Raw genomic sequence first — 16442 nt, forward strand, 5'->3', positions numbered from 1 at the left:
ACATGGGAGCAGATTTAGGCCATCTGGCTCATCGACTACTCCACCATTCAACCATGGCTGATCTATCTTTTCCTCCCAACCTCATTCTCCTACCTTCTTCCCATAACCTTAGTAATCCACCCTTACAAATCAATACTTACAAATCAAATCAGTACACAGCAATAATCTGGCAAATGGCAATGAGAAAAATAGTTGGATCATATTTTCAGTCTTGACCAAGGGACAAATGCTGAATAAATCCCCAATATATTTCAAACAGTACATGTAATGTATTTGATTGTTAGATTTATTGAAAAACAGTATTCATTTTGTCATACAAAATATTTTGGTAAATCGATTTCACTCCACATTCAGTGAGGAGTTTGTCACAGTACTCAAACAATACAAAAGGATAAAATAAATTGCATAAATATAGGAATATGTAAAATAGGCCATAATACATAACTAGATTAATTACAGTATAAAAGTCAAAGATCTTGTATTGGAAAACACTGAGACCAAAGTAAACCTGCTTGAGCTGCAATTGGGATGAAGTAGTTAGTCTATTGACTTCTGATAACTTTATCAAATTCAGTTTAAAATGTGATCTAATAAACTATCCAAGCCGTCAGACCAGTGATTATCCTGCTGAAAATTGGGCACAACTCAAAACACGTACTGTCTCGTGCCCCTCAATGTAAATGATTGCAGTTCGAGGAAAATGTATTTTTCAAATTTTAATTCTTTTAAACATCTGCTACAAATCAACCAAAGCTTTACAGTATGCAGTAGATTCCATTGTACATGGACCAGCATTTGAGCCGTTCAACCTGTTTCAGTGTTACACCTAGTTATTGCTTTAATTGCTAGCAAAGACAAATAGTTCAGAATTTTTATTGTGTCAGTCACTGGATTGGTGGCTGCAGTAAAAATATTTAGTGGGGTTCATTATCTTCAAAAGCAAATAACAATTTTTTACTTCTAAAAAAACATTCAGTATTTTGTAAACGAACTAAGACTAGAATAGCTATTTTTGGGTCTGTAAATGAATTCCAAAGAAATAGTCTGAAAAAACAATGGATTTATTTAAAACCATATAATAGATCATCTACAGTTCTATTTACCCTAAGTCTGCCTATGCAGACTTGAGGCAGGCAGAAATAGACGATCTTTCGCACACCAGTTTTCAAAACCTGGATACCAATCTGTTTTTTTTTGTGATGTACTCATATTCTGGAACATCACACAAAATAGTTGACCTAATGCGTATTCAACCCTTTAAACTCAACCATGTCTAACTCTTCAGTTAATGGAACCAGAGACGATTATTGAGGCCTTGTTGTAACTGAACATTTCCCCCGAGTTTGGCTGAAACTTGGTCATCGTCAAATGAACTAAAGAAATCCAGTTGGCTTGCATGTGTTGTAAAGATAGAGATTTGAATATTCATTTGAACAATAGCTGTACAATGCATTCAGTTATTGTCCTCGATAAATCTATTTTTAAGACTCTGGATTCTATAAAGAATCTTGTCATTGCTCTAATAGTGCACAGTGGGGGATGGGAGTGAGGAGATGAAATGACCGCCTGAAGCAGTCAGATTCAGCCAACCCAGCTGTAAGCACGGCAGTCTTTGTCTGGATGAGAACGATACACTATCCGGTAGCTACAATCCATGTAGATAGGTTTGCACTTCTTAGGCCAGGAGGTTGGCCTCATTGGTCTGCACATGGAAGAAAAATGAATACAGAATCAAGACATGTGACTTTAAAATAAAAGAAACAGCTAGACAAATTATAATTTGATTGTAGTTCCACTGAACAAAAATAACAACCACCTCAATGCTAGCAAATGAGTTGGGCTATTTTGGTAGTACCTTTAAGGAGGAGTTGGTGATGGCGACGGAGGGTTTAGTTCTGGATTTGGTTTTAGGGAATGAAGCTGGACAGGTGTATGGAGTATTAGTGAGCAAACTTTCAACGTAGGCATGAAATCTGTTAAATACGTCATATTTATGCCATTGCTGTGGACATTTTCAAGAATATGGGAGCCATTACTGTAAATTGGGATAAAGCCAATTTTGCCAAACCAAGACGTGAAGTAGGACACGGAGGCCTGATGCAGGACTGCTAACATTGTACTACTGTTCAATAAGGGAGCAAGGAAGGAAGGAATGAACCAAGTCATCAAAGGTTCTGATGAAAAGTCATTGGAACGTGTCAGGGTTTGGGAAAACTATTGGAATGCATTCTAAAGAACTGCACAGACCTTCCTTTGGAAAGTTACAGATTAATTGAGGATAATCAGCACTTTACAATTGCAGCCAGACTTGCATCAAATGCCAACAGGAGGGAACTTTGGAGGGGGGGGGGGTTATAGATGAAAGTGACGGAGGTGGGTAGTTGGGAACATAAAAAGAAACCATGCACAGGAGGTCAGCGGAATTCAGATATATCAGAGGGTGGTGAATCTGGAATTCATGGCCACAGACGGCTGTGGAGGCCAAGTCGATGGGCATTTCTAAAGCGGAGATTGACAGATTCTTGATTAGTAAGGGTGTCCAAGGGTATGGGGAGAAGGCAGGAGATTGGGGTTGAGAGGGAAAGATGTATCAGCCATGACTGAATGGCAGAGTAGACTTGATGGGCCTCACGGCCTAATTCTACTCTTATGACTTATGAATCTTATGAATAAAATGAAGCAGACAAAGGAGAACATAAATATAGCTTTTTGGGGGTTATAGAAGGAGTGCACTAATAAGGTAAGAGGATGGTGGGTCCGCAGGATCAGGATGTGAGAGTGTTTTTAATCAGTTTGAGTGGTGGGTGAAGGAAGACATTTCAAACAGGACCAGCAGGTGTACTGGAATCAGGTCACTGATAATCTACTTATTTTATTTTACAGGAGCTTGCTGGTTTCTTTGCAGGAATTCAAACATCAAACAGCCATTCTCAGGACTCTGGATTTCTGGTTTGGGAATACAGGTGCACCTCTTTGCAAATGAACAAATTTAAGCATGTTGTTCTTCATTCGATCTTTAAAAGACATTTGGAAAGGTACGTGGACAGGAACGGTTTAGAGGGACATGTGCCAAACATGGGCAGGTGGGACGTGCAGATGGGGCATCTTGGTTGGCATGGGCAAGATGGACTGAAGGGCCTGGTTCCATGTTATATGACTAATGCAAATGGTCACTCTGACCAACGCTGAATGTTACTGGACTCCAGATGAACACCAACGTATAGAGTTTCCAGGGAATTTGGAAAACCAAAGTAGAGGAAGGATTTAAAAAAAATAAATTATCTTCTAACTACTGTGCATTACGTGCTGGGCAGTTGAAGGTGGAAATTAAGAAATATTAGTGACTGTTTAATAATGCCAAACAGAAATGACTCACGAGATACAGAAGAAGCCTTCCTCTTCACAGTAACACTTGTCACAGCCTCTTTGAAACTTCTGGCCCGGTTTGAAAATCTTGTCATTGTGTTTGCATTTCCCTGAAAATAGAACGCGTCAAACGTTGATCAATCCAGTTACTGTTGGCAGGATTAAGTTCATTGGAGATAAATTACATGGCATTTCCCATGCTGAGAATGGGATTATTTGGTCTGGCCATTGGGCTGGCCATGTTAGCACAATGAATTCACCTTTATGAAATAACTTCAAATCAAAGAAAAAGATAGAGAAGCACCACCCATGCCATTGTCTCCTTCTTACTGGTTGTTCCCTGATAAGTGAGGCTAGAAAGGGCATATTTGTACTTTTCATGAGGGCATAGAAGAAAAGGATGGACCATTCACTAATTTGCCTCGTCTTGAGACACACTACATAAACTTTATATTATCCTGATGACCTTATTAAACTTTATTTACCTTTTTGAAAAGGTGATTAACAGTTTCCATTGGTGTCAATGTGAGACAAAAAGGAACAATTCCTTCAGTGTGGATACAACATGAATTGTTTAGTCTGCACACTGTGAAGTTTGGCATCTCCCAGCCTTGACATTCCACTATCCTTCTGAACACATGTAGTGCTAATGCTGCTTTGTCCACCAGAGAGGGCCATGTTGATGAAGAATGTGTGGTAAATCAGGTGGAATAATTAAGTTATGGATTACATCATAACACTCTCAATAAACGAATTTACTTCAACTACATCCAGAATTTTGTTGCCATTTCTTAGCTTGCTCCAGATCCCTTTAACCCAACAGACCTATGCTTGCTGACTTCCATTGATTACTCTTCGGAAGTCAGGTATGGATTTGGCAATGACCACTGTCCGAAGAAGACTTCATGAACAGAAATACAGAGGCTACACTGCAAGATGCAAACCACTGGTGAGCTGCAAAAATAGGATGGCCAGGTTATAGTTTGCCAAGAAGTACTTAAAAGAGCAACCACAGTTCTGGAAAAAGGCCTTGTGGACAGATGAGACAAAGATTAACATATCAGAGTGATGGCAAGAGCAAAGTATAGAGGAGAGAAGGAACTGCCCAAGATCCAAAGCATACCACCTCATCTGTGAAATACGGTGGTGGGGGTGTTATGGCCTGGGCATGTATGGCTGCTGAAGGTACTGGCTCACTTATCTTCATTGATGATGCAACTGCTGATGGTAGTAGCATAATGAATTCTGAAGTGTATAGACACATCCTTTCTGCTCAAGTTCAAACAAATGCCTCAAAACTCATTGGCCGGCAGTTCATTCTGCAGCAAGACAATGATCCCAACATACTGCTAAAGCAACAAAGGGTTTGTTCAAAGCTAAAAAATTATTGGGTGGCCAAGTCAAGTCTTGAGTGGACTAGCCCTCCAGAACAAGCATAAGCTAAAGATGGCTGCAATACAGGCCTGGCAGAGCATCACCACAGAAGACACCCAGCAACTGGTGATGTCCATGAATCGCAGACTTCAAGCAGTCATTGCATGCAAAGGATATGCAACAAAATACTAAACATAACTACTTTCATTTACATGACATTTCTGTGTCCCAAACATTATGGTGCCCTGAAATGGGGGGACTATGTATAAACACTGCTGTAATTTCTACATGGTGAAACCAAAATGTATAAAAATGGCCTTTATTAAAATCTGACAATGTGCACTTTAACCACATGTGATTTTTTTTTTCTATTACAAATCTCAAATTGTGGGGTACAGAGGCAAATAAATAAATGATAGGTCTTTGTCCCAAACATTATGGATGGCCTGTATATGACAAACATCTGCCTTAAGCAAAAATGCAGGACACGTAAAACTGTACGTGAGCCTCAAAACTGGGCAATTCAGATTGTGTGCTGCAATGAGCTTTGGTGACTGGACAATTAGTCCAGCTTTGGTGACTGGACTAATCATCAGAAACCCATGACAGCGAGACGTGCCTCTCAGTGGCTAAATTTTAATTGACCATTCGATGTTGGCTGGGTTTTTCTGTTCCTCTTTGGAAACCATTTGCCCCCATGCTTTGATTGGGACATGGAAATCTCAGGGAACAGGACAGAAAATATTCTGTGCGTTTGTTTAAAATTTCACCCGCTCCTAGCTGCCAATTTAGCACTGCTCGGGACAAAAAGCATTTAGTTGGCTGCAGTCACTGCGAACCATCCAGCTATCAGACCAAAATTGGCAGCCAGGCTTTCAAATTGTAACTCGTCAAAACGACACAATGTGTGCCGCGTTCCTGATTCACAATAATTTCAAGCCTTTACTTTTTTTGCGACGCACTATATTCATGATAGACACTAAAAGCAGGAGTTGCTCAGCGGGTCAGACTGCATCTCTGGAGGAAAGGAATAGGTCGAGACTTTTCTTCAAACAGTATGTGATAAACTCTCGCTGCACCCCCTCTGACACAGTTCGCTCATCCGACCAGAGTTGTTCAACATCATGTCTCGCTGCAGGTCCCTCTGTGAGATCCATATTTGCAACTTCTCAGTTAGGCGGACCATTCATTATTCCCCAACCTGAGTGAAACACGACACTGCCCCCGGGGGCGGGACTCGCTTCCCAGTTGCTACTCTCTACAAAGTTAATGTTGGATGTTTCCCAGCCGCTCCCTCACCCACAGCGGACTTGGTCAATGCGAGTTGGCGCAAGTCAGAAAGAGGCACACTTCCAACTTTGCAATGGTTGGATTTTTTTTTTAAAAAGCCTTTCCATTCTGTCCCCTCCAGTTCTGCTCCCTTCTCCTCCCACGCACCCACCCGCACTAAGCCAAAAAACATTCGCCTAAAACAAAATATTGAAGCCATTGCTCGACCCAGCCTACACAGACGTTTGTTTGCTCCAGTCCCAGCTCCGTTAACCTTCCCACTGACTGCGCTTTCGGATGCTGAAGAAGGCGGGTATTAAGTCTCGAGTATCGGGGGAAATAGTTCACTGCAGGTCTGGAAAAAGTTAAACTGACTTATGTGATGCTTGCTCTCTTTAACTTTGGGGACTGATTTAAATGCAGTTTCGTTCTCCTACTTGATTAGGAAAAGAAATAGGTTTGCGTCGATAATCTCACTCTTTTCCAGCGCTCGTCCACAAACTATAGATCTTATTCCCCAAATTTGCGCGGTCGATGTCCCGGAATAAGCTCTGTATTCATTGTTGTGTAACGTCGCATATAACTCGGTGTGGACGCACTGCACGTTGATTGCCAAAGCGCCTGGTTGTAGTTGACCTCCAGTTGCCACCCAGTATCTGAGAGAAAGCGGTTGAATATTCCAACCCCTTTGACGACGGGTGCCGTTCTGCAACGACGCCCATCCTTGTCCTCCACAGATGCTGCCTGACCCGCTGAGTTACTCCAGCACTCCCAGCTTGCAGCATCTGCAGTTCCTTGTGTCTCCAAACCCACCCAACTCTTCCACTGACTGTGCCCGAGGAAGCTAAAGAAGGCCTTACCATGTATTAGATCACATCTTTGCAAAAGTATCTACTGTGAGCATGATGGAAAGTGACGGCTTCATGGGTTGATTTATAATGATATTGTTGAGACAAAAAGTCATACAGTATGGAAATAGGCCATTCGGCCCAACCTGCCCATGCAGATCATAATGCCCCATCTACACTAGTCCCACCTGCCAACGTTTGGCCCATAACCCTCAAAACCTTGGAGGTAGACACAACATGCTGGAGTGGCCACTCAGTGGGTCAGGCAGCATCTCTGGAGTGAAGGAAGGGATAGGTGACGGTCGGGTCGAGACACTTCTTCAATTCCTCACTGTACATCACCTTTAAACCTTTATCTTTCAGACAACTCTTCGAAGAGACCGCGTGTCTGATCAATGTCGCCGTTGGGCAATGGATGGTAGTGATCAGTGAGGGTGATGGGGAGTGAAAGAATGACCCTGGTCCCATTGCAGTCTCATCCCACCCTATCCCACCCTCTCTGCCCCATCCCACACACCGATCCAGTTCAGCCCGGAGAGCCGTCCTTTGCTTACCTTGACCGAAGTAGAGCCCCGCTTCGGAAGGACTCGCCACCCAGAGAAGGATCAAAGCCAGACAGAGCACGGCATACACAGACAGCCGACTCCAGGACGCGCCGGGCTCCATCTCAATGCACAAGGAGGTCGCTTCAAACCAGAGAACAGGAGCTGCTGAGTGCGGCTAGCGTTGTGATGGGGTTGCCGGCGCGCTGGGCTTTTATATACAGCACCTGGAGCCCACAGGTACTTGCATCTTTTATTGCAAGCGGCGCTGCCAGGAAACTCATTTCCTCCCTGGCGTGTTTTGCAGGACTTGGCTCCTTTGATGGTCGCAGATCACGCCCAAGCTGCGGCTGTCTCTCCCCCACCCCCGAGCGAGAGCCAGCTCGTCCCTCTCTCCCTCCCCGCCTCCAAAAATAACACCGACTCAAATATTGATTCACTTGGCGTGCGGACCAGCCGGGAATCCCTGACATTTCCTCTCCGCATCCCAGTGCCAAAAGCGTCAACGCCTCCACCACGGCAACCGGCCCTGGCTCAGTGTTTCATGTCAACACCACAAGCCTCTGCTACAGCCGAGAGGGTCACTAAATACTGGAGCAACTCAGCAAGGGCAGGCGGCATCTCTGGGGGGAAAGGAATAGGGTCGAGACCTTCCCTGAGACTGGGAGTCAGGGAGATAATAAACGGTGATACAGCGAGATTAAATAACAAATGAATGAAAGATGTGCAGAATAAAAAGTAACGACCAAGGGAACGGTCAATAGACAATAGGTGCAGGAGGAGACCATTCGGCCCTTCGAGGCCAGCACCGCCATTCAACGTGATCATGGCTGATATTAGTCACCAGAAATAGCCTATGGACATTCTCACTCAAACTTAATACTTGGTTGGCAAATGAAAGATTTAATCAAGGGTCACAATAGTGAGTCAATGCTGAGATTCATAAAATATTACCACTTAAGTGAAGTGTCAAAAAGGACAATAGACAATAGGTGCAGGAATAGGCCATTCGGCCCTTTGAGCCAGCACCACCATTCAATGTGATCATGGCTGATCATTCTCAATCAGTACCCCGTTCCTGCCTTCTCCCCATACCCCCTGACTCCGCTATCCTTAAGAGCTCTATCTAGCTCTCTCTTGAATGCATTCAGAGAATTGGCCTCCACTGCCTTCTGAGGCAGAGAATTCCACAGATTCACAACTCTCTGAGGGTTGGAGGCAGTCAAGAGTGTTTTATTGTCATATGTCCTGAGAGGGAACAATGGCATTCTTACTTGCAGTAGCACAGCAGACGTGTGAACATAGCACTCTGTAAACACTATAATAATAAAAACACGTTCCAAAATGTTGGGGGAGTCCACAACCAGGGGTCACGGTTTAAGAATAAGGGGTAGGCCATTTAGAACGGAGACGAGGAAAAACTTTTTCAGTCAGAGAGTTGTAAATCTGTGGAATTCTCTGCCTCAGAAGGCAGTGGAGGCCAATTCTCTGAATGCATTCAAGAGAGAGCTGGATAGAGCTCTTAAGTATAGCAGAGTCAGGGGGTATGGGGAGAAGGCAGGAACGGGGTACTGATTGAGAATGATCAGCCATGAGCACATTGAATGGCGGTGCTGGCTCGAAGGGCCAAATGGCCTACTCCTGCACCTCTATTGTCTATTAAGTTCAGTGATACAGTGTGGAAACAGGCCATTCGGCCCATCTAGTCCGCGTCAACCAATGATCTCCGCACACTCACACTATTCTACGCACACGAGGGACAATTTCTAATTTTACCAAGCCAATTAGCCTACAAACCTGTACGTCTTTGGTGTGTGGGAGGAAACCGAAGCACCCAGAAAAAAACCCCCACAGATCACGGGAGAAAATGTACAAACTCCGTACAGACAGCAACCTTAGTCAGGATCTAACCCGTGTCTCTGGCGCTGTAAGGCAGCAACTTTACCGCTGTGCCACCCCATTCACTATATTTACTGTATAAAAAAAACAATAATTGTGCAAAGACATAAACAATGCATCAAGTCTACGTAGTTCGGAGCGAATTTGGAGGTTGTGGAGTTTAATCAACTGCAGGTTGTTGGGAAGAAGCAGCTCATGAACCTGGATGTTACAGTTTTCAGGCTCCCAAGATCGAAACGCGAGTGTGGTCAGGGTGGTGTGGGTCTCTGATGATGCTGGCTGCTTTTTTGGGGCAGTAACTCTTGAAGATCGCTTTGATGTTAGGAGCGTCAGTGCCAGTGATGGACTGGCCAGTGCTCACCACCTTTTCGTAATCGTTGTTGTTCATGGGCGTTTGAATTGCCAAACCATCCAATCTACACCCTCTCTACTGTACACCTGTAGAAGTTCAAGAGAATATTCATTGTCATACCAAATATCCTCGCGCCAAACACTGCTGGAGGAACTCAGCGAGTCAGGCAGCATCTGTGGATGGAAATGGCCAGATGATGTTTCAACTCTGGATTCCTCTTATGATCACCCGACCTGAAACATCGACTGTCTATTTCCTCCCACAGGTGCTGCCTGGCCCGCTGAGTTACTCCAACAGTTTGCTTTTTGCTCCAAATTCCCAGCATCTTAAGAGAGAAAAGACTTTAAAAATATATTTTAAGGCAAGGCTGTAGAAGAAAATGAGAGGGCGACATTTCAATGCCAGATAGAACATAGAATAGAACAGCACAGGATGAGGCACGTCTGCCAACAATGTCTGCGCTAATCATGATGCCAACGTAAACGAATGTCCTCTGCCTGCACGTGATCCATATTCCCTGCATCTCCATCTGCCTACCTAACATCCTCTTCAATGCCACTATTATATCTGCTTCCACCACTACGTGGTCACGTGGCGGCGCCTAACGGCAGCGGCTGACTAGCAGTCTGTCCGTTTTTTTTTTCCCTTTTTTTGTTGTGTGTCGGTGTTGGGATGGTTTTTATATATATATTTTTTGGTTGTGTATGTGTGGGAGGGGGTGGTGGTGTGGGTGGGGGGGGGGGGAAACTTTTCTCTTCCTCACCGCGCGGGGTGCGGCTCGGCTGCGGGGCCTAACATCGCCCGCTGCGGCTTGGCCGCTGGACTTTACATCCCGGTGCGGCTTGGCTGCTGGACTTAACATCGCCCGGTGCAGCTCGGCTGCGGGACTTTTCATCGCTGGTGCGGCTCGGCTGCGGGACTTGACATCGCCCGGTGCGGCTCGACCACGGGACTTAGCTGCGCAAGGCTTGGTCGCGGGCCTTTCATCGCCCGGTTCGGCCGCGAGACGTTTCAGCGCCCGGTGCGGGGACTGTGCGGGTCGGTCGGGGACGAGCTGTCTGTCCGTGGGCGTGGGGAAGAGAGTGGAAGTTTTGTTGCCTCCATCACAGTGAGGGGGTGTTTGGAGTCACTGTGATGGACGTTTGTGTTGGGGTCATGTGTCTTGTGTTCTTTTTTTTTCTATGACTGCTATGTAGTTTCGTTCGGTACTTCGGTACCGAACGACAAATAAAGCTCTGTTATACTGTTATACTGTTATACCCCTGGCAGCCTGTTCCAGGCACTCAGCACCCTCTGTGTAAAGGACATTGCTCCACACGTCGCCTTTAAACTTTGCCCCTCTCACCTTAAAGCCATGCCCCCTGCAGCATCTTGTGTCTCCGGTTCTGTGCTGGGGATGTCACAAGGTGGTTATGTTACTTAGTAAACAAGATGACTGAGCCTTTGTGTGCCCTATATATTGAGCTAATCAGAAAAACAAATCTGCAATTAATCAAATGGGAGATATATAAGAAAGGGGAATATCTGTGATGGGGTGAGACCAGGTGAAATGAGGTGATTAAGTTTCTTTGTCTGTATTATCTGCTGCTGATAGCAGGGTGTGAAATGTGTCCAGCCAGTCAGGTTGTACTTGTGGAAAGAGAAACACTAAGGCAATATCACAGATGGATAACTTACTGCAGAAATTACCAGTTCTAATATAGGCAAGAAGAAAGAAGTTTTGTAGAATTTCATATTGAGTGTGGAAGACTACAACGTGCCCAGACAGTAGATGAGGTGCTCCTCACTCAGCTTCCATTGTGTCTCAGTGTAACAGGGCTAGAGGCCACAGACTGATCAGTCGGAGTGGGATGTAGAATGACAGCGGCCGGCAGTAGAAGCTCAGAGTCGCCACTGTGGATTGATCTAAGTGCTTCACAAAGCCATCACCTGTCACCTAATTTGGGGTGGCACTGTGGTGCAGCGGTAGAGTTGCTGCCTTACAGCGCCAGAGATCCTGGTTCGTTCCTGACCAAGGGTGGTGTCTGTACGGAGTTTGTATATTCCATTCTCCCCGTGATCAGCGTGAGTGGGGTGGGTGGGTGGGTGGGGTGGGGGGAGGTTGGTGGGGTGGGGGTAGGAGGAGCAGGAACACTGTTGGAAAATAACATATTACCCATTTAAGACAGAGATGACGTGAAATCTTTACTCTAAGTGGATCATAAACATTTGAGGCTCTCTTCCTCTAAGTGTGATGGAAACAGGGTCTTTGATTATTTTTAAAGCACATAGTTACAGAGTGTGGTGCATAGATTTATGGTAAGCAAACAGTGGAAGTGACTGCAGGAACACTGGAATGCACAGTTGTGTTTGCAGTTATTTGAGCCATGATCCAAAGGACTGCTCCTATTCCTAATGCGTATGTTCATATCTGGTGTCATTTTGAAAAGATCTTCTTCATGGTCCATAAACAGGGATATTCATTCCAGTGGAACACAGTGATTTTTCAGAATTGCAAACTCCCCACTCTTGGCACAATCCCAACTTTTGCTTAGATTTGTTATTCTCCCCAAAAGCAATGATCTGAATGGTATGCAATAATCCAGCCATGGCTCAACCAGTAGCTTGACCAAATTCACAAGTTCATAAATTCATAAGTGATAGGAGCAGAATTAGGCCATTTGGCCCATCGACTCTCCTCCGCCATTCAATCACGACTGGTCTATCTCCCCCTCCTAACCGCATTCTCCCGCCTTCTCCCCATAACCCCTGACAACCATACTAATCAAGAATCTATCAATCACTGCCTTAAAAATATCCATTGACTTGGCCTCCACAGCCTTCTGTGGCAGTGAATTCCACAGATTTACCACCCTCTGTCTAAAGAAATTCCTCCTCATCTCCTTTCTAAAGGAACGTCCTTTAATTCTGATGCTATGACTCTGATCCTAGACTCTCCCACTAGTGGAAACATCCTCTCCACATCCACTCTATCCAGACCTTTCAACATTTATTTTTCTTTGTAGTGTTATTTTCAGCTTTGTGTTTTCTTTGCATACCTAAGAGAGCCCACAGCTTCATTTAGGCTGTCTGCCACTGACCTATTCAGTGATAGTCCTGAGAACTATTCAAAAAGCGCAGCTCAAATCCTATTCATATACTCCTCCTTAACAGCGGTCATTCTTTACAAGCTAGTTGCAATGCTTCCTATTAATTATCGGGGATTGGAACGTACCAGGATCAGACTGGAGATTAGTTTGGGAAGAATGGGCAAATAAGGATGGATCTCACCTAAATTAACAGACCAGAGCCCATTGGCAAAAAAATGGAGTTACATTGCACACTTGGCAAAATGTTTTCCAGAGAGACCTGTGTGGATGAGCCAGAGGACATGTTGATGAAGGTGATCTCAGTGGGGTGTCATGGTGAAGATTGATATTCACCTGGTTGAACTCACAATGTCATTTCCTGATTCCGCAACCGCAACTCTTGTGAATTCTCAATACCTTAAAATGTGAGAGGGTAAGATCTCGGAGCAGGAGTAGGACAGGTGGCCCCACAGATCTGATCTGCAGATCATGGAGCCACTGGGAACTGCAGATGCTGACATCTTGCGTAGAACACAAAGTGCTGGAGTAACTCAGAGGGTCAGGCAGCATCTATGGAGGATATGGATGGTTGACATTTCGGGTCGGGTTGAGTCTGAAGAAGGGTCCCAATCCAAAATGTCACCTTTCCATGTCCCATTGAATAAGGTTCTGGAAGTGGCGGTGCCTCCCTGCAGCTGCGGCTCGCCGGCAGTCTGTTTGTCTTTCTTCTTTCTTTGTCTATTTGTTAGTGTTAGATGTATGAAATAGCCTATCTTTAGCTGTGTATATGTGGGGGGTGGTGGGGGGGGTGGGGGAAACCGTTAAAAAAATCTCTTCCTCAACGGAGATGCGACCCTTTCCGAGTCGTATCTCCGTTTGCGCTAAAAAAAATAATTAAAACGCGGGGCAGCTCGGCCGCTGGACTTAACAGTGCCCGGTGCGGCTCGGCCGCGGGGCCTTCCATCGCCCGGCGCGGCTCGGCCGCGGGACTTTACATCACTGGTGCGGCTCGGCCGCGGGGCCTTCCATCGCCCGGCGCGGCTCGGCCGCGGGACCTAACATCGCGCGGCGCGGCTCGGCCGCGGGACTTTACATCACTGGTGCGGCTCGGCCGCGGGACTTTACATCGCTGGTGCGGCTTGGCCGCGGGGCCTTCCATCGCCCGGCGCGGCTCGGCCGCGGGACTTAGCTGCGCACGGTACGGCCGCGGGGCCTTCCATCGCCCGGCTTGGCCGCGGGATGTTTCAGCGCCCGGTGCGGCTCGGCCACGGGGACTTGGGCGAGGGGAAGAGAGTGGAAGTTTTGTTGCCTCCATCACAGTGAGGGGGTGTTTGGAGTCACTGTGATGGATGTTTGTGTTGGGGTCGTGTGTCTTGTGTTTCTTTTTTTTGTGTGACTGCTGGTAACGTAATTTTGTTCGGTACCTCGGTACTGAATGACAAATAAAGGCTCTGTATTCTGTATTCTGTAAGATCATGGAACATAACACATAGAACAGTACACCACAGGAACAAGCCCCTCGACCCACAATGTTTGTGCCAAACATGATGCCCTGATCTCATCTGCCTGCACATGATCTATATCCCACTATTCCCTGCACTTCCAAGTGCCTCTCCATTAAACTCGGCTGTCGTATCTGCTTCCACCACCACTCCCGGCACTCCCACCACTCACTGTGTAAAAAAACCTGCACATCTTTATTAAACCTTTGCCCTGATATGTTGTCAGTCTCAGCTCCACTCCCAGTCATAAATCCTGACTCCTTTCCAGTCCAAAATCAGTATCTTAAATATATTCTGACTCAGTCTCAACAGCACCGTGAGGTTCAAAATCCAAAAGGTTCACAAGTCTGGCAAAGGAAGTGTCATTTCCACCTCTTACTCTGACACCATGTTAGATTATACCATGAGGGCAAACTACCTCTCAGCATTTCAATTGTCAGAGTTATGTCCACAAGATCCCCACTAATGCTTCCAAATTCTAATGAGTACGGGTACAATCTGCTGAACCTTTCATCGTGCAACAATCTCTCCATGTCAGTAAATAACCCGGTGAACTTCTGTCAACTGTCTCCTTAAATAATGAGACCCGGCCTTTCCTCACCCCTCTTCTCCCCGCTCGTGTCGGGCGGAAGATACGAGAGTTTAGAAGCATGTACCACCGGCCTGAGGAACAGCTTCTTCCCCTCTGTTATCAGACATTGGCAGCACAGTGGAGTGGCGGTAGAGTTGCTGCCTCACAGCGCCAGAGACCCGGGTTCCATCCTGACCACGGGTGCTGTTTGTAGGGAGTTTGTACATTCTCCCTGTGACTGCATGTGTTTTCTCTGGGTGCTCCGGTTTCCTCCCACACTCCAAGGACGTACAGGTTTGTCAGTTAATTGGCATCAGTAAAGATTGTAAATTGTCCCTGGTGTGTTGGATTGTGCTAGTATATGGGGATCACTGGTCAGTGCGGACCCGGCGGGCCGAAGGGCCTGTTTCCGTGCTGTATCTCCAAAATAAACAAAACTCATTTCTAATTGAAACCCATGGACTCAATGTTTACTAGTTCCCTCTATCCATTTTGCTCGTTTTATCTTAAATTCTCATAAACTTGTAAAATGCAATTTCACTTTCATAAACCACACTGTTTACAGTACAGTTGTACAGTAGTAGAGCTGCTGCCACACAGCGCCAGAGACCCGGGTTCGATCCTGACTAGGTTAGTTTATTATTGTCATGTGTTCCGATGTACAGTGAAAAGCTTTTTTTTTGCGTCCAATCCAGTCAGCGAAAAGACTATACACAATTACAATCAAGCCGTCCACAGTGTACAGATACAGGACAAAGGGAATAATGTTCAGTGCAAGATAATGTCTAGTAAAATCCGATTTATGATAGTCCGAAGGTCTGTAATGAGGTAGATGGCAGGTCCAGACCACTGTCTGGTTGATGAGAGTTGTCTGATGCCAGCTGGAAAGAAATTGTACCTGAATTTGGAGGTATGTGTTTTCACACTTCTGTAACTCTTGTCTGACGGGAGGGGAGACCAGGGTGAGACTTGTCCTTGATTAGTGGCCTTGTCGAGGTAGTGCGAAGTGTCGATGGAGTCAATAGAAGGGAGGTCTGTTTGCGTGATGGCCTGGGCTATGCCCACACTCTCTGCAATTTCATGCGCTCTTAGATGCGGCTGTCTGTGTGGAGTTTGCACATTTTCCTTGTGACCACGTGGGTTTCCTCCAGGTGCACCGATTTCCTCCCACATTCCAAAGACGTGCAGCTTTGTAGATTAATTGGCCTCTGTAAATTGCCCCTAATGTGTATGTATTATGCAAAAAAATTGAATGACATATAATTAGTGAATGTGTGTTTGACGGTCGGTGTGGACTCGATGGGCCTGTTTCCTTGCTGTATCCTGAAACTAAACTAAACACTGACTTTGCACGATTGTATTATGATGTTCCAACTGATGTGATGCTATTTCCTTTTGATTGAACTGCACCGTTTCCAATTCATAGATGTCAAGCTATCTGACCTATAGCTTCCTTGCTTGAATCAGGACATTATAGTTGCAGTTTTCCAATCCACTGGGACCTTTCCAGAACCTCAAGAATTTTGGATGATCACATCCAACACATCCATCAGCTTTGAAGCTACTTTTTTTACACCCTGGGATGCAAGCCTTCAGTTTAAGGCAACTCGCCAGCCTTTATTCCCCATTATTTTGACTGGTTATCCAGAGC

The 16442-nt window shown here is 45.5% G+C and overlaps 1 protein-coding gene across 1 annotated transcript in view; it reads right to left on the reverse strand.

Moving 5' to 3' along the window:
- Positions 1-410: 410 nt before the first annotated feature.
- lhfpl4a (LHFPL tetraspan subfamily member 4a) overlaps positions 411-16442 on the reverse strand; it is a 236792-nt gene continuing 220760 nt past the window's right edge. Inside the window, exons 4-5 of the mRNA XM_078414128.1 lie at positions 3377-3476; positions 411-1702 (exon numbers count right to left, since the gene is read on the reverse strand). Coding sequence (XP_078270254.1) covers positions 1695-1702; positions 3377-3476 — 108 coding nt within the window. The 3' untranslated portion in view covers positions 411-1694. The remainder of the gene's footprint in view (positions 1703-3376; positions 3477-16442) is intronic.

This window comes from Rhinoraja longicauda, chromosome 17 (genome assembly GCF_053455715.1).
Source record: "Rhinoraja longicauda isolate Sanriku21f chromosome 17, sRhiLon1.1, whole genome shotgun sequence".
NCBI lineage: Eukaryota > Metazoa > Chordata > Chondrichthyes > Rajiformes > Arhynchobatidae > Rhinoraja > Rhinoraja longicauda.